A 23,833-nucleotide genomic window follows, 5' to 3' on the forward strand; every position below is an offset into this window, starting at 1 on the left:
AATTTTTCTTTTTCCTTTTTTTTTTTGAATTGACATGTTATAGTTGTGATCATATTCTAATGAGTTTCTGGGATGTACAAATCACCTAATTCTAAACAGATTAAACAGATTTCTGCACATTATAGACTAAACCTCTTAACTTACAAATAATTATTTTGTTGTTTCCAGTTTACAAGGGTAAAAAAAAAAAGACTTCACAATTTGTGTAAATGGAAGGTAAATGTATTTTTAAAAACAGAATAAAAAGCTGCATGTTAAAAACTGGATCACAGACTAATAAATACATACATCAAAGACCTTAAGTTTTCAGCAGCTGGTTTTAAAGAGCAAGGAAGTGGGGAAAAACTAGCTGTCCAGACTTCATTCTGGCTTTATGGTCTATATGCAGTTCAAAAGTTAGCAGAGGAGTAGAATCAGTCTTGTCACCTAATTTCTTTTTAAAAAATTAAGCTACTTCCTAAAAGTGTGGTGTAAAATCCAAAGAAACTTTAATTTCTTCATGCACTTGATGACATTGAATTAAAAAAAATATTTTAACCCAGAAAAAATGAGTCATTGTATACTGTAAGGAGAGCCTTACTGCAAATTTTCTACAGTAAAAGTATTTCCAGAAATACACCAGAAATGACTTTCCCATAATAAAATGCACAATTATGTATCAGATTATCACTGAGTTTCAATACTTAGGCAAAATAAAAACAGCTACCATCAAGTTTCCTAAAAAATGGGGGAAAAAAAAAACTCCAAACAGTAAAAAGATGTTTTAACAGCTGTGGAGATGCCAGAAAGCAATGCTGGACACCAGGATTTCCAAAGCAACTCCCTTTTCAAAGTGATGTGCAGTCTGTGAATCAGACAGTGAGAGAAAACTGATCCTGTTCTATGGGTTTCTCCACCCAGGCTCCAAGTCCTGCCTTCAGGAATGCTTTAAACAAACGCTCTTTGGCAGTTTGATACTCAGTGGCTCCTTGCTTGGTTTCATGGTACAAGTTAGGCTTGAGAATCTTTGAGCGCAAGCTGGAGGAAAGCTGTGCAGATTAAAAAAGACAAGAAGAGAGAAAATGATCTATTCAACCAAACAGCTCAAGAGTAACTGAGTTATTAAAACAGCTATTATTAAACAAGGTAACGAAGTACTAAACCAAATGTACAGGCAAAGGCAGACGAGCTTGAAAAAAAACACTATATGCTTCTCCTTCCAGCCATCTGGAATCTAGCCTCTGTATCTAGCCTCATCACACCTAACTGCATCTTCAGTTCTCCAAGCAAAGAGAAAAAGTGCACCCCCCTGCAGAGCAGTACCACATCCAGAGAGGGGCACTCTGGACTTCACTTTTCAGTATTGCTGTGGTAGTTCCACCATAGCTAGAATGCCTTTTGCTTCTTCCAGATTATCAACATCCTTTAGCAGAAGAAGCCTAGACACTGAAAAGGCGTTAACGGATACTTTCTTGTGTCTTTTCTTCCTAAGACAGGACAGCGTGAAATCTACGTAGGTTTCATTTCAGTGAAACTGGGATTATATTTCCAAACAAATTAAAGTAAGTTCAAAGGAGTTAGAACCCTTTGTTTTTACTTCACTATAACAAAAGATTATCAGACCCTTGCATGCATTTTGTACCAGGTATTATAAGATCAAAAAATAATAAAAATGAATGTGTTGTTTTCCATTACTACATAGGCTGGTAGCTAGTGGCAGTTTTAAGTTCAGTTTAAGACAGGCTCATAAAGTGGCTTCTAGATACAGAAAGTAGCACATGAATACACCATTTAGAAATGAAAAATCTTGCACTTTGGTGTATGTACCTTTGCATGAATACGCATCCAGCGGCTGTACAAAGCATGTTTACAAAGGCGAGATGCACGACCCATTTCATCTTTGCCAGTTGTAGCATTAATAACTTCAAGACAAGTGTCTCCTACTGTCCAGTTTACACTGAAGTTTGGTGCTTTCCCTGGTTGGCGTGCTTCTGCATTGCTAATACCTGAAAGAAGAGAGAGATTTAATGACAATAATAAATATGACTCTTGATGATTATTCTTACTGGGTAGTAACCAATATACTAGAGCTACTGAAATCACATCGCTAGGCATTCTTACAAGTGATTCTTCTACTATGAGCACATTCTCCTGCGGATTTTTCACTGAATCATGGAGATACTGCCACATGTATTTAATTTTCATTGTGGTTAAAAATGGTCTTTCACTGTCATTCCTAGCTGGGCAAGCGTACATCACTGGAGCTGTGAGAAACCAGCTTCCTCAGTGGAGGAGACTGTGGAGAGAGGTCTGTGACACAGTTCCATGTGGACAGTGATATTAGCACCTTACTGCACTGTTCTGGTTTTGGGTGGGATAGAGTTAATTTTCTACACAATAGCTGGTATAGTGCTGCATTTGGTATTCAGGATGAAGATAACATTGATAACACACTAATGTTGTCAGTTGTGGCTGAGCAGTGCTTACACAGAGTTAAGGTTTTGGAATTCACCCCTGAACAAATGTGGAATCCAGAAAGCTAATAGAGTGTTTTAAATTGCTCCACTGTCCAGTAGGCAGTTTTCCAGATAGAGTAGATAGGATGATCTTACTTCTGACCTTAATGACGGGATGTCTGATTCACGTTTACACAAAGCAAGTAACAAATTCAAACACAATGACCAGGACTAGAGGGGCCCTGTCTCCAGCCAGGCAGAGAAAAGGGACAACTGGATTTACTGGACTGCGTGGATCCAATGGCCTGGCACATCAGACCCACAGGAGTACAAGGCTCTAGTGGACACCTGTGTACACTGTACCCTAATGCCACCAAGCTACAAAGGGGCAGAACCCATCTGTATTTCTGGAGTGACAGCCAACTGTACTGGAGGCCGAAGTGAGCCTAACTGGGAACAAGGGGCAAGAACAGCCCATTGTGACTGGCCCAGAGGTTCCATACATGCTCGGCACAGACTGCCTCAGGAGAGGGTACTTCAAGGACCCAGAAGGGCACCAGTGGGCTTTTGGTTTAGCTGCCTTGGAGACAGTGCCCTAGTTTTGGCTGGGATAGAGTTAATTTTCTTCCTAGTAGCTGGTATGTTGCTGTGTTTTGGATTTAGGACAAAAATAATGCTGGTAGCAGCCCGATGTTTTAGTTGTTGCTGAGCAGTGCTTACACAGAGGCAAGGGTTTTTCAGCTTCTTGTGCTGCCCTGCCAGCAAGGAGGCTAGGGGTGCACAGGAATCTAGGAGGGGACAGGGCCAGGACAGCTGGCCCAGACTGGCCAGAGGGATGTCCCATACCATACGGCATCGTGCTGAACAATAAAACTGTGGGGAGCTGGCTGGGAGGAACTGACATTGCTCAGGGTCCAGCTGGGAATCAGTCAGCTGATGGTGAGCAATTGTTTTGTGCATTTTTTCCTTTCTTTCCTACTAAACTGTCCTTATCTCAGCCCATTAGTTCACGTCTTTTTATCTTTCTCAGTTGTGTCCCCCATCCCACTGAGGGGGAGTGAGCAAGTGGCTGTGTGGTACTTAGCTGCCTGCTGGGTTAAACTACAACACACTTGCATCTCAGGTCTGCCTTGCAGGACAAACTGATGAAGGAGTTATTACCCTGCCGATAACTACGAAGCAGAAAAAATTGTTGCTATGCTCCTGCACAAGAAACCACTGCCCTCAAAGCCCACTCAGTAGCAGCACTAGCTGAGTATAGGACAGGGCAGTTAAAGAAAAGTTTTGACAGCTGTAACTGTCTGATTAATTCCTTTTCACTCTGCTACTGTAAAAGTTTAGTTGTGTTTCACTTCTCTTTTCAAAACAAGTATAAGACTACGAACCCCAGTCATGTTTCAGCACAAACAATTATTCAGCAACTTGGGACTGCAGTCTTATTGGAGAAGTCATCCTTATTTAGAAGTGCCTACAATGTGCTTTTTTACATTCCCTTGTGAAAACGGAGGTAGGTCAGCACAGTGGTATGAGATGACAAGATGTCTTGCCAATCAAGACCTGGAGGCATCTACATTTCAAAAACTGTTGAGCCTATTTCATGAAAAGCTACCATTATTTTTACATAAATCCAACTGTCTTAAAAATGTAGTTTGATGCTGTTTCCGTAAATGTTTCTAAATGTGTAAATGAGTGCCTGAAAGAAAAGCTGGGAACCAGCAACATGTGACTTTCTTTGTTAAACCTTCCTCCTTCCAGGCTATGGGAAGAGGAGCGCATCAGGGGAGTCTGACCGAACTCTCACTCTTCAGCAGAGGATGTCTGATGTGATAGCACCTCCTTCTTCTTACCAACTAGACAGGGACAATGACGTGATTAGCACTGGCAGAGGCACAGATGTTGTGGGCACCCAAGTTAGACAGAGTGAGCCCCAACCTCAACATCCTGTGCAGGAAGCCAAAAACAACAGACAATTGAGTCTTTCAGCATAAATCTGGTTGTGATTCAGCTGCCTCCCCATTTTACATGCTCATTGCCACCTAATACACCCAGAAATGGTGATCTGCAGGGCTCAAGTGCTAAGGGAGACCTCAGATCATTTTGCTCAGATGTTAGATTTTGCAACATCTGTCAAAGATGGCTTTCTGGAAATCTAATCTAAGTGTGAAGAGAAGCTGGCGACCAGCCCAGGCTGCCAAAGGCAGGATTTATTCCCCCCACAGCAGCCCAATGCTGCAGAAATGCACCATATATATTACCACAGTACTGTGCCTAAAGATTATGACAGCCAGTGCAATTCATACACAGCCCATCTCCCACACACGTATCAGGACCACTCCAGCACTGCCCCCAGGGTTCTCATGCAGCAGCCAAGGGCATCAGCACAGCAAGTGGTTTGGGCTGTGCACTACAGAAATGCTGTGCAGTGCGGTGGGTTTGATCCAGCAGACCTCACAGACATTACAGGGGTGGCAAAACTTAGGATCTCTCATCAGAGGAGAACAAACATGTGCGTTTGTGGTTTTTTTCTTCTTTTTTTCCTTTCTAATAAAGATACCATTTTTACTTTAACACAAGCCTATTCCAAATGTACTCTGAGATCTCAGTCTCTGCTAGGTTTTACACCTAATAAAATCTAGTAAATTTGTATGAATTCAATATAAGTATTGCAGCAAGATGCATTTCTTGCTGATATTTGAAATACAACCTAATAAACAAATTAAACCAACCTAAGAGGCAGATGAACATAGGACTTGCTCACTTGGCCCTGGTCTTACAACACCTCTGAGTAAAACACCCACTTGCGGGGTGCAGAGCTGAGCATGCACAAAAGCTACAAGGTCTTAGATCTTGAATGACATGGCAAAATTCAGTTTGCTTACTAAAACCAATTCCTCATTTAATAAATAAACATTTTAAAATATCAATCATATTGAATTTCCAGATGTTGTCATATTTTTATGCTTGGCTTATGTCAACCTCATCACTATGACTGATTACCTGTAAATCACGAGTAAATAATAAGCAACAGTGTCACCATTCCACATTTTCTTAAAATATAAATTAAAAAAAAAGAAAATTGGAAAGAAAAATTCCTAAAGAGTTACTCTCTGATTTCTTTTAGGAAAGATTGTCAAAACTTCTGTTTTCTGAGTGGCTGGCAATTAATTTATGCATCATGTCTTAAAAACTGCAGAAGATACCTTTATTGATGATTTGGATGAGGGAATTGAGTGTACCCTCAGTAAGTTTGCAGACGATACCAAGTTGGGGGGAAGTGTTGATCTGCCGGAGGGTAGGAGGGCCCCACAGAGGGAACTGGACGGGATGGTTCGATGGGCATTGGCCAACGGGGTGAGGTTCAACATGGCGAAGTGCTGGGTCCTGCACTTTGGCCACAACAACCCCATGCAGCACTACAGGCTTGGGGCAGAGTGGCTCAAAAGCTGTGCAGAGGTAAAGGACCTGGGAGTGTTGGTTGATGCTCACCTGAATATGACCCGGCAGTGTGCCCAGGTGGCCAAGAAGGCCAACAACATCCTGGCTTGTATCAGGAATAGTGCAGCCAGCAGGACCAGGGAGGTGATCGTTCCCTGTACTCTGCTCTGGTGAGGCCGCACCTCGAGTGCTGTGTTCAGTTTTGGGCCCCTCACTACAAGAAGGACATTCAGGCCCTGGAACGTGTCCAGAGGAGGGCTACAAAGCTGGTGAAGGGCCTGGAACACAAGTCCTATGGGGAACGGCTGAGGGAACTGGGGGTGTTTAGTCTGGAGAAGAGGAGGCTCGGGGGAGACCTCATTGCTCTCTGCAACTACCTGAAAGGAAGGTGTGGGGAGCTGGGGGTCGGCCTCTTCTCACAGGTAACTAGTGATAGGACTAGAGGGAATGGCCTGAAGTTGTGCCAGGGGAGGTTCACGTTGGAAATTAGGAGACATTTCTTCTCAGAAAGAGCAGTCAGGCGTTGGAATGAGTTGCCTAGGGAAGTGGTGGCATCACTGTCCCTGGGGGTGTTTAATGAAAGGTTGGACATGGTGCTTAGGGACATAGTATAGTGGGTGATATTGGGATTAGGGTGATGGTTGGACCAGATGATCTGGAGGCTTTTTCCAACCTTAATGATTCTATGATTATGCACAACACAACTCATCCTGCACCATTAAAGTCCAAATGCTGCATAGCAAACAAACCCTGCCACAGAGTGGCACCCAACAGAAGGTCTGCACCTAAAGACCTATCAACTGTAGGCATACACAAAAGGAATCTCAACTCTGACTCTCCATAAACATATAAATTCAAAGTTTTTTTGTGAAGCTTATGTGAAACAGACCCATTTACTTAATATAGCATACTGGTGAACTTGTTAACCTAAAAACTGTTTATCAAAACTACTGAGACAACAGGGCTAAAAAATTGCCACCTCATGACAAATAGGTCAGTCGGTCATATTTTTTATTTAGCTTAAAAATATCTGTACTATTACCTTTGCTTGTTTCATATATTACAGACCAAGTACAGTGATCTGATATGGTTTAGTATTGCAAAAAGATGTCTTGCCCCTTTTCTTGTTAGTATGAAAGAGCACTCTATTTAAGAAGGATAAAATAAGAAAAATCTGTTGCCTAATGTTTTTCCTCTAGTGAGTGACTCCCTCCCCAGACCAACATATCTAGGCTGTGTACAGCTCTTTCAGCAAATACTGGATATAAATTACACTTCTTTACCAGCTTACTCATGCTCTTTTCACACTCACATGGCAGAGGCTGTTCACTGAGGGGGTGGTTGGGCACTGGAACCAGCTCTCCAAGACAGTGGTCACAGCACTGAGCCTGCTGGATGGAGTTCAAGAAGCACTTGGACAAAGCTTTCACACATAGGGCCTGATTTTAAGGAAGTCTTGTGTGGAGCCAGGAGCTTGGACTTGATGACCCTTGCTCCCTCCAATTTTAGATGTTCTATTTAAGAAACATGCTGCAAACTAACTTTAATGGTCATTAAATTTAATAATGGTACTGTAAGCAAGGGAAAGACCTCTAGACGAAGATATAAATACAACTTTCTCTTACGTGTATAGGTACCAGCAATAGATTCAAAACACCACTAAATTTTGTCATCAAGCTGATGGTTGGACTTGATAATCTTGAAGGTCTTTTCTAAACTAAATGGTTCTATGATTTTGAATATTCAGTTCTATCAAAAGGTCAGGTCAATGATCAACAGTAATAAATTGAGCAAAGTGAATGCAGGGAATTATTACTGAAGGAATACAAAACAAAATAGAGTACCATACAAATAATTACTGCTACCTTACTTTGAGTATCATGTGCTGCTCTGGTTTTGCCAGCCCAAAAATGTGATTGTAAAATGAAAGAGATGACCCTTGCATGGAGTATTTTCCGTGCAAGAAAAAACAAAGCGTACTAAGACTTTCTAGTCTGGAAAACATAGGACTTAGTGGGAATACCACAGTGGTATAGAGATCTGAGCACCAAGACAAAGGCAACATGGAACAACTGCTACCTATATGGTACATGGTGTACCTGTATCATACAGAGCACTAACGAACATCTAATTAAATTAGTAAAAAGTAAACGCTATTGCAAAAGTCTTTAAAAACACTATGGCCCTTACTAAAGAAGGTTGTGGAAACTAAGAAGTTTACAGCAATTCATAAAACTGGAACAGGAATTCACAAATAAAAAAAAATAATCTATTAAGGATTCTTAAACACAAAGACTAGCTCAGGAAGTCTCCGATTCACAGATTACTGATGCAATTCTCAGGAGGTATCTGCAGAGGCATACCATTTTCTTCTGTTTTATCACTGCATACCTGCCTGTGGGAAAAGAATACTGGGCTAGATTAATCTTACCTTAACATCTTAGTCTTACTTAAGACATCTCTTATGCTGGTGACAAGATAATCAGTAGATGATTAACTTTAACAGATATCATTAACTTTGGCTGAAATAATATAATCACAGCTAAGAAAAAATGGATTATCCAGAAAAGCCAGGCACAAGGTCAGTGTTCATTGTTGAGTTTAGTAGATATTGCTGACAGGAGAGCATGAAGGACATCTGGGCCTACCCTACCATCTGCTTTAAAAACATTACCCAAGCAGGTGCCATTAGCCCAGGTCCCTGAGGCTGAGATATCTGAGCACATGAGCTCCACAGACACGAACCATAAACATGGACAACCTGATGAAATTATTTTCACAGAAGTTGCCTCCAGTGAAAAGGAGCTTGCTTTTTATATGTACAATGGACATTTTACATTTAACGATGACTTCTCTCAAGGATATTCAAGGACAGATTCTCTAAATGGAGCATTTGCTTTGTTGCTCTACTTCTGTGCCAGGTTAACTTCTTTGTGCCTATCTCCAAAAAGCGGCTCCAAAAAGCCTTAGCAGATTAACCTGCAGACTGGTACCTTTTTTTATTGGCAAATTTATACGATCACCATCATTTTATTTGAATGAGGAATCGTTCCCTTTTCAGGTTATTCAGAAATTCACAAGATTTTAACCTGTCGTCTCTCAACTGAACTGACCAGTTCTCAGTGAGAGCTCACATGCCCTCTGTGCTGTGGTGCTAAAGGCATCCTGAAAGACTGGGTACTGCAACCAAGGTTCCCAAGAGTTGATACAGGGAAAGAACTTTCTACAAACATAAGGGTTTCCCACACCCCTAACTGAAAAACAGCTGCTCCGTTACACATGCTCCCACCCAACCTGCTGGGAAAGGGATGCATAAGTAGAAAGTCTCCTATGAAGAAAGAAAGAACATTTGATGAAAATACAATTTTCACCAATAGAGTAGATAATAATAGTTTAGTCCGGCTTCATCTTAATGCAATTGGCCTTGCAGACTTAAAAAGTTGTTTTATGAACAGCTTTTATAGTGTTTTCTCAGCTAAATAGGTGAGAAATAGTGGGGAAAGAGAATACCATAACTGAGCAGCTATTTCTATTTAGAAATGAGAAACGATAGCACAATTGTGTGTGTGGTAAAAGGGGGAACTCAGAACTGGGGAGAGCTGTTCCTGCGGCATGTACTGCAGATAAGAATACAGTGTCAAATAAGTGAATCAAAGAGTCGATGTGTAGCTACACATATGTCCCAGATGAATCCAACAGTGTGGATCAGAAAAGTAGCTTTCAAGACTAATCCATTTGAAGGAAATTCATCACAGTAGTTCTCCTCCGTCCTTCATCTCAAACAACCTTCATGTACATTTTGAGACATGCATTTTCATAAAAACTCAACAGCTGAGAACATTTCTGAACACTCTTTACTGATCAGCAATTTCTGGATGAACTGTTTAAACAGATGGTACTATTTCATGGCAAATGGATGGTAACAGTATTTCAGAAAGATGATTTTTAAGAAGCCAAGGTGCTATTATATGTTGTGAAAAGAACAACAGAAGCTCCTCCCACCATGCTGTCTTGAAGAGTTTATAAAAATTCCCAGAAATCAGGCAGCAACAGTCCATACATCAGCTACTAAGCCAATACAACAATCAAATATTAGGTACTGTGAGTGTTGGCACTATTACGTATTTGTTACTGTAAGGATGATTATGTCACAATACTTTAGTACATCCTGGTTCAGGGAATTCTTATTAATTACCTTTCTTTAAAAAAAAATAAAATAAAAAGCTGTTTGTTTGATATGCCTTCTTCCCCCCACACTCTATATTTATTTTTAGCATTCACGTCAAGCTTTAAACATGCTTTAAAATTCTGATCTTTTTTTTTCCTCCCCTGGAAAATAAACAGGCATGCCAAAAGCCAAGCTCTACAGAACAAAGCAATGCACACAATGATAGGTAATATAAGAGATTTCAGTTTTAAAGCTTTTACAACACTACTGCAACTAGCAGTTTTAGAAATTTTTAAGATACTTCAGAACTTTTTTTTTAAGTCATGGCTCAAGTTATGACCTGTTAATTCAAATAGTGCCAGTCCTCTTAGCCCCACTGGAGTCTAGGATCAGTGCAATGCTAAAGAACAACACTTACAAATCTCAACAGCAGCTGCTAATTACTTGCCAGGGCTTACTGCATTGCTGTCTGTCAGCTAACACTTAATATTATATTAAAAATATTTCTGAGGGACATGCCACCAGAATTTGAATACAGCATTCGTGCATTAACACAATGCACAATGTGGAAGTGAAAATACTGTGATAATTGGGACATGCAAACAAATTGGGTGCCATGCTAATTAATGCTAATGCTGCATCCAACAGAATGATGACAAAAGAAAACACAACCAATAGCATCTGAGACATTATTTCCATCCATTTTTAGCTGGTTACTGGTCTAGAGATTGTGAGCCAAACACATGTATTTTGTCATGCTAATAAATGATGCAGCAGTTCAATAAATATCTGCAAGGGCAGGAGAAGTGATAGTGAGAGCTAACACGCTATCCCATGGATGATAAGAGGTTTCACTAAACCTTCAACTTGCCTCACATACTGCTAAGGTACACTGTAGACAGCAATTACATGAAACTGCATCCAGTTCATACCCCAGCTCTTTTTGGCACCCTTTAACTAATGAAAGGTTCTTGATAGATATTTCTGTCTAAATAACTATATTAGGCTTAGCCAGTATCTTCTGTGTTGTAACCAGAAAGCAATTTACTCACAGTACATAATTTGCAAGGTTTTGAGAACTGCAAAATCACATTGCTACTGGAACAGACTTAGTTACCGGTACAGCCTTCTCCATTAGATACTTGCCACTAAGTAAAGGTCTGTTGAGTGTATAAAGAGGTGGTAGATCTTCTATCTCTGCTATCCTCTGGTATACGGCTCTGGATAGATGATCCCCATGATATAAACTCCCCAAGATGATGCTAGAGAAGTAAATTGGCTCCACAAAGAGGCTAAGTAAGGCTCCTTGAATACCCAATACGTTCCACCTAAGAGGGAGGGAAAAACAAAACAAAACAAAACAAAAACAAAAAAAAACTTTCTTTTTAATGGAACAAGTAACATCTGCCAGACATAACAGCAGTTAATCACAATGGACCAGACGTTCAACCTTTCCTCTCTTGAGCAGAACATGGCTATGGTAACATAGCTGTGACACCTGCTGGAATTTCAGAGACCGGTTTATGGGATGCTCAGCAAAATCCTGAGCAAGGCAACCAAGAGGTCTACTGTCAGCATCCACTTCAGGAGCAGATTCCATAACCTCACTTCCCTTCTATTGTGCCTGGTGATACATTTTGCAGCACCCTAATGTCAGAGATGGACAGGATCATTCAATCAGAGAAAGCCAAAATGTGAGATCCTTAATCAGAAACAGTAGCTGACGCCTCCAAAATACATGTGGCAGTGGGCAAACCATCATTCTGACAACACAGGGATTGTGTCTGCAAGACCTCAGTACCTCATCACCTTCATAGAAAGTTTGTTCTTTACATCTTAACCAAACTGTCCACATCCTGCTGTCAGAAAGAATATTTGTAGTTGCCTGCAATATTTGTGGGCAGGGGAAAATAACCTCCAGGTACTCTCTGCTTACTTCAGCTGCTTCACAGATACCAACCGTAAATCCCTGTCTGCACCATTGTGACCCACAGTCGAACAGGTCCAGTAGCAGGAATCTAGCATGCATAGGAGCAAAATACTGAAGAGATTTTGTATCTGTGTTCATTTAATCAAGTTTTGGCTCTCAATCTATATGTGACAATCATATGAAACCCATATGGAACACCTTTTAAAATCTCAAAGATTCCCGTAGAGTATTTCCACTAACCTCTTTTCTGAGGTATACTTGCAAACAATTTGTCACTATTAAAATAGTGCATCTGAGTACAACTGCAACATCCAGACTGGGTACCCAAGCAGAAGGAAAATTTATTTTGGTGCTTGAATAAAAATAAAAATTAAAAATAGCACAACAGAAGCTGTTGTGCTCATATGAAATGGTTGTCCTTACTAAAATACACACCCTAATATGAGATGCAGGGATTCCCTAAGAAATGAGTGAACTCTGATTGTGTTAAAAGTGTTTCTTGCACCTTGTGCTGGGACGGCATGGCTATACATCATCAGTTCAGGCTAGAAATTGTATAGTACAACTGCTTCACTACTGTGAAAAACTGAACTATATGCTTTGGCTACAAGTCTCGCAAAATTTTGAAGAAAGGGTAAAACAAAAATTGCAGTCCGAGGAAACAATTTATTTGCATATCTTTACTGAGGGTAAAAATTGAGGCAGTATGGATTAGCTTACTCACCTGTCATTAAAAAAGCTGGCCCTAATGTATGAGTAAAAATACTCTACTACTAAAAAGTAAGGTATCTATTACGTTATATAATGGCCTATTTTGTATGACAGTGAAAATGCAATGAACAGCCAAACATAAGGTTAAAGGTATCAAGTGAAAATTATTGCCTCCCAGTACTGAGATGACTTTCTAAGGACTTTGCCTTGACTAGAATTTTGTAAGCACAGAGGTACGTTAATTGCCAAATAGATCACAATAGTTTTCTTGTTATTTGCAATATTACCTACATGCAGGATAGAGAAGGATATGGACTACTACAGACAGATAATACTATGGAAGAAACATTTGGAAAGAATCCAAGAGTAATCACAGCAAATTGGGTTCTTACAATTGTATCTGAAACATAAATTAAGCTTCCTTAGCTTAGGCGCATTACATCTTATTTTTCTTCAACAGTACTTGAGTGATGGATGGAAATTAAAAAAAAAAGCCAGAGTATTCCTCTGGCAAGCCATGGCTCCCTAAACAAAACCTTTGCCAGACCCCTTTTTCCCTTGTTTCCATCTTCAGTATTTCTAGAGTTTGTGTTTTGCTGCTTCTTCCCCACCTCCCACACTTGGTGACCTTCTCTGGCAAAGTTAAAGCTGAAGTTTGTCTTTTAATTGAAATGAGGAGTTTAGACACTTGAACAAACTTCTGCAAGGTGAACTACACGAACCTGTATTACAGTTAATTCCTATTCTGTAATAACTGCATGTGCCTGCTGGTTTTGCTGGGGTGGGCTTTATCGCTGTGAGCAATGGATTCAGAGCAACTGTAAATACAAGTTTTGTAGAAACCACTTATACACGCAAAGCCTCAACCTCGTAAAATTGATCAGGCAGGGTTGGATAGTGATTAGGTTTATTAAATTACCTTTAAATTTCAAGTGTTACAATAAAAGATATAATTATCCATAGAAATAAATAACCATTTCAGAAACTGGCAGTGAGTCAGAGATAAACATGAAACCCAAATGAAGTTCTGTAGATTGTAACTGAGGCAAAAAGGATTATGCAGAGGCTTTCTTGCTTTTTCCTATTTATACTGTACTTCTTTCTGGCTAACATTAATTTCTCACTCACATTAGCACATACAGCAAAAACAACCTCTACAGATATAAACTGAGAAGTAGCTATACCAATAATATGCATCAATTTTCAAAAAGACACAAGCCTTTTGAAACCTGAAATGGTAAAACTGACTCTTCCTGCCAATTTACAAGCATGACATGTCAGAATGTTTGTCAACAAAAGCTGTCAATTTAGCACTAAAATTTACTGAAACTTATTTTGAAGTTAGTGGGCCAAATCTGTATAGGTTCATTACAAACCATGAGATGCAGAGCTGAGAGTGAAAAATTTATCAAAGAAAATGTTAATAAATTCAGGATAGAATCATAGAATGGTTTGGGTTGGAAGGGACCTTAAACCCCATCCAGTTCCAACCCCCCTGCCATTTGAGCCAGGTGGCTCAAAGCCCCATCCAGCCTGGCCTTGGGCACTTCCAGGTATGGGGCATCCACAGCTTCTCTGGGCAGCCTGTTCCAGTGCCTCACCACCTTCAGAGTAAAGAATTTCTTCCAGATAGCTGATCTAAACCTACCCTCTTTTGGTTTAAAGCCATTACTTCTTGTCCTATCACTACACTCCCTGACAAAAAGTCCCTCTCCAGCTTTCTTGTATTGCCTTTTCCACCAAGCCAGCGAAACACCTAACAAAATGTTTTTTTTTCTTCACGTTAATATGTAAAATAGTATGAGAAAAGGGTGAAGTAACCAATGCTATGTAAATCTAGCTTGCAAACCCAGACCCTCCAATGCTCACATTGGTTTTATAACACAGAAACAAAGCTTTCTTCTGCAATGCACGCTGCAGCAGAATGGACGCCGACCCTGGCCATGGCACAGTGCTCAGGTAGGAACATTTGATGGCTCTAAAACGTGATAGTGGCAGAAATGTTTCCAATCACTAAATCAGCAGTTAAAATCACTTCTGCAACAGCCATGGGCAAAAATGCAGTACTCCTGCATAAAATGACTTGATCTTCGGTCCATATCTTACTGTGCAGATCACAGAGCATACTGGACCCAGGCAATAACTTGTCTCACCATTAAAACAAAAAAATGGCATGACATTTGCAACAACAACAACAAAAATGCACTAAAGCACAAGATTAGACAGAATGCTGGACTGCTGCATTATGTCAATGGCAATACTGAAATGCCTAAGGTACAGTTCACAGAGAAGAGTTTGCTGAAGGGGAAAAGAGCCTCAGTAGGCAGGGAGACATCCTCCAGTGTAAAACTTTACACTGGAAAAATACGTCTAGCTGAACATAAAACCAGTGCCACTGATGACATATTCTGATAAAATTCATATGATATTCTGAATGTTCAGATTTTAAGCTACCACAAGAATCAAGAGATTTTCTTTCACAAGGATTATAAAATTTCAAACCAAAATTAATGTTTTAAATAACAGCTTTTATGTTGCTGCAAACCACAAGCCACAGGATTTAGTTCTAGGCTAACACTTAAAAACAGGTGCCTCTATTTGAGTTGTGTGTCTTGATCTCATTACAGTTAATGGTGATTTATTCAGTACCTGAGTAAGATCGCATTTGTTTGGTTGGTCAGATCTCCACCAGTGAGACAGCATTCTAATGCAAGGGAAGGTGGGGCACCTTGTGCAGACAGGGATACCCACAGCTGAGCACCATCCAAGGTTCAGCAGCATGCAATATCCCCTTCACCTTCAGCTCTGCAAGTGATGCACAATGCATGGAAAGGCAACCTGATGTGATGCCAGTGCATTCAAACAAAAGCTTATTTACTTGTCCTAACCTGATTCTCTTCACTTCCGAGCAGCTTTTCATGGCACAGTCACCAAGTAGTTTGCTTCACTCTCTACCAGGGCCTCAATGAGATGATATATAACCACTACTGTGTTTGGCAGGGCAAAAAAAATATTCTAAAGCTCTTCTAGTAACAGTTAGGAAAGTACTTAAGCATAAGAAGGTAAACAAAAGCTACATATCAAAACCATAGCTCTCCATTTTCCTTAGATGTAATAGCTGACATATCACAGTGGCCCTTACTAGCACCTGGATTAAGAATTGCTGTGTTCCCATCACCACACATATTAGCTGATGCTGCTTTTCTGGGACAAGACAATAGAAATGATAAGTTTATCCATCAATTTGGCCACTGAGCAGCTCAAACAGTTAAAAAGCATAGGGAGGATTACAGACAAAGGATGCTGTAATCTGTAGCATGAAGCTGTACTCCATCATTCCCCCAGGACTAAGTCTCATTGAAGAGGACTCTGCATATCACAACCTTGATCCTCCTCTGTCTTCTAATTTAATTGTTTGTATGGCTTTCCATAAAGTCAGACCAGTGACATGATTCAAGTTTTATATATATATATATATATATGTACTGAAAAACAGGCAGGTAGAGAGAGCTGCTTGCCACTGGAAAGGTCAGAACATAAAAAGCACCATCAGGTGCTGCCCCTGCATTGTGCCTTGCCAGAGCTGTGCTGTAAGTCACAGCACTGACCTTGTATTTTGAAAATGCAGTTTCTCTTATCTGGTTTACAGCACAACTCCATAAACAACTGCACTGAGAGAGGCAGGGAGCTGCAGTACGCAGGGAGAATGCAGCAGCTCATCATGGGTAATGTTAATCTCCTAAAACAGTGTCGTCATCAGAGAATACACTACGGAAAGCATACTCCCAAAATTAGCTTTTAGTTAGCTTGCTTTTAGAAAGCGAGTAGGCACCAAACCAATGATACTTCTTTCTGTAATATAAACTCATTGATTTCAGTGGGGCCATTCTGCTGAACAAAATGATGCAAGGTGTAGCGAATCTTGTGATGAGAAACAAGTTACATCTGGTCTGACCTACACACTACTATTTTGTTGAAAATTTTCCATAAAAATTGTATCAACAGATAATTGTTTTTGATGAAGTATTTTCTTGTATAAAAACATTGCTTTCTAGTGAGTATTTGTTTTGCATAAAAAAATTCAGTGATCTGAAAAATTTCAGATTTCAGAATCAAAAATTACACCAATTAGAAAACGCTGCTGAGTTGTCTCCTTGGGAGCATAGCTCAGGCTACTTTGTGTCCACACTTTGCTTTACAGCTTAGAATTCCCCAGGAACACTTAGGTACAAAATAAGACGAAAAGACCAAATGTTTGCCGTCATCAAGATTTTGCCATGTCCTCTACCTCATCTACGAAGTAACCTTGCACACAGGCATTCACAGAAATGCTGTTTCCAACTGCAACATCTCACCATCTTTACAGACTAGACCCCAACAACAGCTCTGTAGATCCGAACATTTCCAATCCAAGTCTCAGTCTCCTATAGTAGTTCCTACACAACAGCAAACAACTGCCTGTTCCCACAAACATAGTTGGATTCACATCCTGCCTCCTGCCTCACCTGCACTGAAGTAATCCATAAATACATATATAACTTTTGGTCAATGAAGTTGCAAATTAATAGTGGTCAGCTCCTGTCTACTTACAGATGCTACTCTCTGTGTAGCGTGCTCGCTTGAGAGCTACAACCATGGTTTTATAGCTGAGCACCACCCTGGGGACATGTGATTTTACAAAATTATCGTACTCATTGGTTTTCCTATTCTATATTCACCACTTAGATGCTATTAGATGCTGCAGAATGAACAGGAAGAGATGATTTAATTAATCTGAACACGACCTCCTTTCTGCCATGTTCAAATCTGATTTCTCTCTGCTTTCCTAAGAGATTAACTGAATCTCTATGATCGGTGCCTCCTTTTCACAGCATACACAGGAAGCAACATCGTCATGTGAACCAGAGTCAGTCTTTTACCTCAAGTGGCTCAGTCAGTGCCCCACACTGACACAAGTCACCAAGCACAAGAAGCCTATGATCTTTTAGAGCAGCACTTCTCACAAGCATCTTTTTATTTATCTTGAGGTCAGATTTTCAATTACAGACAAGAGAATTTGTTTTCCCTTGTAGCTGAACCTAGGCTGTCAACTGCACAGCTCTGATTTGTCCCAGCTCTCCCAGTGTTGCCTGGATCTGTGGCATACTGGTGAGCATGGGCCAAGACTCAAGTCACTGGTTTGAGTGGTTACATGATGCTGGGTAGTGTTTTCCTGCTGCTTTCCCCAAGGTTTTTCACCTAGGCATCACACAGCCATCACGTATCAAAATTAAGGCATTCTAATCTGTCACTTGGACTAAGAACTGTTCAGAAATCACACCAGCTCTGTCATGGAGCTTTCCATTATAAAATGACTCTCAAACTTGAAAAAAGCTTGATGGCCACAAACAGAACATACGTACAGCCTTTAGTGAGCACACACAGGATTTTAAGTTCTTTTTGTGCAACCTCATCAGTCCAAGAAATCTGGATGGTGGGGTCAAGAAGGAAAAGCCATCAGGGAAATAGACAGACAGTTATAAACTTCCATTCGGATATCCCACTCTAAATACTGCAAAACAAGGTCAGTACATGGGCACATGACGTCATTTCACACCAAAGATTATCAGAAGTAACATTCTTTAGAGCAGAACAGCACCAATAATTTCTCCTTTATACAACAGGACCACTTTTTAATTAAATCACTTCTTAATTCCTAGAGCCTTCTTAGCTAGGAAACAGGGTGAAAAACCATTTTGTTCTGCTTAGCAAGACAGCAAACCTCAACTGAAATGTTTTGTGAGAAATTAAGTAATTATTCAAAGCTGAAAAACTTGAAATGAATGTTGGGGGAAAAACATATCAAACAGAGAATGACAAAAATATGCATAATAAAGCACCATGGATATAATAAAGCCTAGGATACATTTAAAACAAATGCATGTATATTAATGTCCCCCCAAAAGGTATTATTGTCACAGAATATTACCACCCTGAAACATCGCCATGAACTAACACACTAGGACAATCCTGTTCTAATGCTCCTGATCCAAAAGGAATTACATTCACTTTTACCTATGCAGGCCTTTTGCTATTTCTCATTTTTCTCCTGGTGACATCAGTGCAAGTTAGAGTTTGGCACCCCTCATTTCCTTCCTACCTAAAGCACAGCTCCCGTATCTCTTGACTTTTTCTCTTTTTTTTCCCCTGTCTCTTCCAGCACAAGCAGAAAGTGTCCCTTCAGGAGGTCATTTAGGGGTGCTGAGTATCTGCCTCCAAATAAACTGGTGAAGAAGAGGTGAGCTGAGCTGTCTGGAGGGAAGCAGAAGACCCATGTTGTTCCACAGCCAAAGCCTGTTTCACACGTCCTGTCTCAGCCTGTGGCACAATCCAAACCCTGGCTCAGCATGGCCAAGTCTGCCAATGTACAATCAGCACCTGAAGTCAGCCCGAGGAATTCCATCCACTATTGCATTAGAGCTCACCCGTTACTAATGGTGAGCTTGGCCCATCACTGTAATGAGCAGCAGTAACTGCAGACCTTCTACTATTTAGTTTTTTTGTTTGTTTGTTTTTTTCCAGAAAAAGAGAAGTTTAACAGAAGTTTTGCAAGTTTCTTGGGGGTTCCTACCAGGCTCAGGAGGGTGCTAGACAGCACACTGCAACAAAGCACTCAGAGGCTGAAAGTAACAGCTTGGGTTATACATATAATCCACACAGATATGGCTGTTCAGATACAAAGAGCTTTCCTGCTCAGGATTGCACATGCAATCCTGCACGCTTTATTCATCCATGTGTTTTCCACGCTGGGACCATGAACCTTTTGGAAAGCTCAGTGGAAGTGCACAGGGCAAGGGCATTCTGGAGCACTGACTGTTGGAAACTACATAGCAATGCATTCTTTCAAATTTAAATGGACAAAACATGGTCATAAATGTCAGGGAAATGTAAAAAAAAAAAAAAAAAAAAAAAGAAAAACAGAAAAGAAAAAAAGAATATGAAAATTTGGGCCTCCTTACCCGTCATACAGTCTTTGTTCTGTGTCAAGGGGTTCTATTTGCTTCCTTCACTGGCACAAACAAAATTATTCCCATTAGCCCCAAGGAGAGGTGACAGCTAGCTACGCAAGCGAGAGATGGATTCTGTTCTGCATCACACAAAATCAACAAAATAGTCAAATGTGTTCTAGCTCAATAACTGTCTTCAAGTTTTAATTTCACTAACAGCAACGATGATGTGATAAAAGAAGTCAAATGAATGCAGCATGAATACCACACTGGATGGTTAAGAGAAGTTATTGACATGAAGCTGGGAAATCCATTTGATGAACTATTGAAAATATTATTAAAAAACTTCAATGTCATTTTTGTAAAATTGCCTTTCAACAACCCAATACAGTGGCTTCTGAGTGGCCCTATCTATTTGTGTTAGAAGGATTTAAACTAAAGTGTCTTCCTTCAGTAAAGATGCTGATTACTTGAGACAAGACTAGAGGAAAAAAGCAATCACCTAACATTCATCCTGTATTTTTTGATTTGGTGTACACAGTTCACAATTACATTTCCACTTATTTTCTTTGTTAAAATAGACTTGATAAATTCTGAATCAGACTAAGTATGACTTGACAGATCAGCACAGGTTTTTTAACTAAAAAATAATTAAAATATCATCAGTTGAAAAACTTGGCATTTCTCATCTATTTCACGAGAACAAAGAGGCTGCAATCAGACAGGCTCATTTAAATAATACTACCATCTTCCAGCAACTCTCTCAGACCTCTGGTACTTTTTAAAGCTTACTGCTGCTAAACTGGGGGTGGGGTACAGGGTGTCATCTGTCTGTCCACAGTTTTCAAAAATCTTTGTCTGTCAGTAATGACAACAAAGAATAAGAATATATCAGATAAAGTATAAATAAAAGTACTAGTACTGGAACCAAAATATTTATTTACAGTAAAATATTAAAACTAACATTAAAATAATTTTGAAGCTAGAAATTAAAAATGACCATCAATGGACATGTTTTTAACTGGAACACTTTTTCCCTGCATAAAATAATAAAAATCTAAATTTATCCATGGAACACATCTGTACTATTGATATACAAGGATATATATAATCAGAGGAAATTAATCAGCTACAGCTAATAGATTTATTGCACTGTCACTGTGTTGCCAATGCCATACTACATTAGAAAAAAAAAAGGCATTCATCTGATATTTTCCAGTGAAAATTACAAAACAAGGCTGTCATGACTTAAGTTGCTAAAATGATATATAATGTTTTCACCTCGCCTCTGAAGCCAGCAGAAGGTCTGACACCAACTGCAGGTGAAGAATCAGAGCTTCATAACTGGAGTTGCAGCCATGCTACATCTAAGCAAGGAAACCAAGCAATAACCTGCACATTCACTGCAGCTGTCATGCAACCCTCCATTCTTATTCCACTGAAAAAACAATTATTTAGCATCTCACCTTGCTATCTTGTCACTGCATGACATAGTAAGTAGCCTTTCTCCTTGCAATACTCCATCCCACGTCTGGATAGTGGTAGTAGAGCGCACAGGGATTGTTCCTTCCCCAGATTCTATTTTTGTTCGTAGCTGTCCTCTTGCCTTGCGGTTTGGATGTCTGTCCCCTTGATCTAAACGACAAAAACTGCTTACAATCAACTGAAAAATATTCTCAAAATATTTTACAGATAGCATTACAATAAGAAGAGTCTATTAAAGCCTATGTAGCTGCTGGCTTACATGACAATTTCTATCACTCTTTGCAATTTAGCTACATAACCATATCACTAGTACATGCTCAGATAATACTTTAAACTCCAATACTAGAATACTACTGCTATCATACCCTCTTGTGCTGCTTCATGTGGCGAGAAAATCCTAGCATCTCCACAAGGAGACGTACTGATATAGAGATGAAACTGCACATTCTCCTTCAGTTTAAACCCGCCCTGTTCCGATTTGATAAAAATGGATTTTTGCTGATCATCTTTATTGCTGAAACAGAGAACAAAAATATAGTCAAAACCAAAATTAACGTACAAATAATATAAGCTGGTCAGTCTCAACAGGCATTAAACACATGATGTCTGGAAATCTTATAATATAACTCTAACAAGTTATTACAAATTAAAAAATGAAAAAAAGAATGGAGGCAAGAAATAGAGAGCCTTTTACATTCCCCAGTGAGCTTTCAGGGACTTACCAGAAAACAAAACAACATCACACATCGGATCACTTGAGATTATTTTGATTTAGATTTTTGTTTACAGATTACAAAACGATTCCCTGTAATTTTGTCTGTGCTTTCCTCTCAAGATTGACACCTAACTGAATACATGTTTTGTTCAATTCAAACTTTAGGGCAAAGAGCTTCAGTTCTCAGTTAAACATTCTAATGCAGCAGGTGTTACTTTACACAGTTCGTTTCAGCAGGGCATGTCAGGACAAGTGTTTCAGATTCAAATAATTAGAAGACATTTTCTGACAGCTTTACAGCTCCATGTGGTCAGCTTATCTTCCCATAAGCTTACCTTAGATAAAGCTCAAGTTGTGTATATAGAAATTTAAGCAGGCACCGTCGAGATATAATTTCCGCATGGCAATCATTTAATGCAAGACCACGATCACTCATGTATTCACCATTGATGCATTTTGTTCCTGTAGAAACACTTATTACCAGAGCATCTTTCACATCTGTACCTGACAAAACAAAATTTTAGAATGAAGATGCAATTAAAATCACAAGCAATTTAGCAAGAGATTGTCCTGCAGAATTCAAACAAGGCTCTTTTCTTTGTTTCTTTTCAATAAATATTTTTTCTTCTGATTTTTTCTTTAAACCAAAAGCTTCACTCAGACTTATCTTCCCTCTACCAGTATGATCTATGTTTCTTGTGAGTTCTTTATTTTGGAGCTCAGATGAGCTAGACATTGAAAACCTGCAGGGAAAAATTGCTGCTTCAGGAAGAGTTATTAAAGCCTGATCTCCAAAGACGATGCTTTTTTTCTGAGCCCAGGCAGCCAGTTGGCTTACAGCATGGCAACCGTTTGGCCATATATGCAGATATTAACAGCATCTTTAGAAATTTGTATTATTAAAAGGCACTGATTTATTTAAAAAAAAAGACAGAACAGAAGGGTATTAAACCATCAAGATGAAAAGTAACACTAGATAATGAAGTTCAAATGCTTAAACCATTTTAAAGCTTATCAGCAGTACAGGACATCTAGAGACATAGTTCTTGGTGTTAAATAATTCTGCACGATTGAATTAAAAATATTTTGCATGTTTTCTATACAAACAACTACCTTTGTCATTAAAACAGTCAGTTCCATGAAGAATTTGGAATGACAGGTCACAATGTTGCATCCCTCTACCAAAACAAAGCAAAAAACACCAGATACAGAAAGCAGCTGGCCCTGCTAAATGCCTTCTGCTGTCTTCATCCAATAGAATATTTACTGCAGTATGGACAAGCGGGAAGAAGCATATTCAACACACCCCAGGCACCTGAAGTTTAGGGTCCATCCACAATACAAGATCATCTCCTGGAGGTGCCAATGCAAGGGAGCCTAGACTGCCAGTGCGTAGAGTTAGCTGCGGCGTGCATCCCGGCCTGAAGTGGTGCAGATTCATGGGAAGCTGTGTGTGGGTGTGGGAAAGAGCAAACCAGCAGTGGTCCTGAACACAGCTCAGTGACAGCATTGCCCACCACCTGGCTGTGCCGCAGCACTGCCAATGTAAGGGGCATAGCTAGGAATTAGTGAGGGAATGGGACACGTGGAATGGGATGTTTGAGCTCTCACTGATTATGAAATAAATACTCATCAAAGTACAACCTTAAAAAAAAACACAGATGAGGCCAGCTACCCCTCCTAAAATGACTGAGACACAAAGCACTGAGAATGAAATACAGCAAGACAAACTAACAAAATGCAAAACCTTAAAGATTTGGAAAGCAATCATAATTTCTTATATACCATGCCAAAAACAAGAATGCCATCTGTGTGACCAATGTGGTGAAATTTATTTTAGATTTACTTTCAAAAAGTTCAATGTCTCATTTTAAAAGGTTCATGCATTTTGTAGACTATGAATTATCTCAGAAGTCTCAACTACGCAGAAGACAGGAGCTCCAGAAACAGATGCACTTGCAGATCTAA

At 39.7% G+C, this 23,833-nt stretch overlaps 1 protein-coding gene across 5 annotated transcripts in view; it reads right to left on the reverse strand.

Moving 5' to 3' along the window:
* Window positions 1-210: 210 nt before the first annotated feature.
* Window positions 211-23,833, reverse strand: part of ADARB1 (adenosine deaminase RNA specific B1) — a 74,426-nt gene continuing 50,803 nt past the window's right edge. For 4 of the 5 annotated variants that reach the window (XM_035570466.2, XM_035570476.2, XM_050711425.1 and 1 more), the window contains 6 exons: window positions 22,201-22,369; window positions 21,516-21,664; window positions 21,132-21,300; window positions 11,185-11,366; window positions 1,807-1,985; window positions 211-1,028 (listed from right to left, as the gene is read on the reverse strand). In XM_035570466.2, coding sequence (XP_035426359.1) covers window positions 852-1,028; window positions 1,807-1,985; window positions 11,185-11,366; window positions 21,132-21,300; window positions 21,516-21,664; window positions 22,201-22,369 — 1,025 coding nt within the window. In that variant the 3' untranslated portion in view covers window positions 211-851. Of the gene's footprint in view, window positions 1,029-1,806; window positions 1,986-11,184; window positions 11,367-19,677; window positions 19,806-21,131; window positions 21,301-21,515; window positions 21,665-22,200; window positions 22,370-23,833 lie in introns of those variants that run through there. The other variant, XR_007708447.1, reaches the window with a different exon arrangement.

Source organism: Cygnus atratus, chromosome 6 (genome assembly GCF_013377495.2).
Source record: "Cygnus atratus isolate AKBS03 ecotype Queensland, Australia chromosome 6, CAtr_DNAZoo_HiC_assembly, whole genome shotgun sequence".
NCBI classification, from domain to species: Eukaryota; Metazoa; Chordata; class Aves; order Anseriformes; family Anatidae; genus Cygnus; species Cygnus atratus.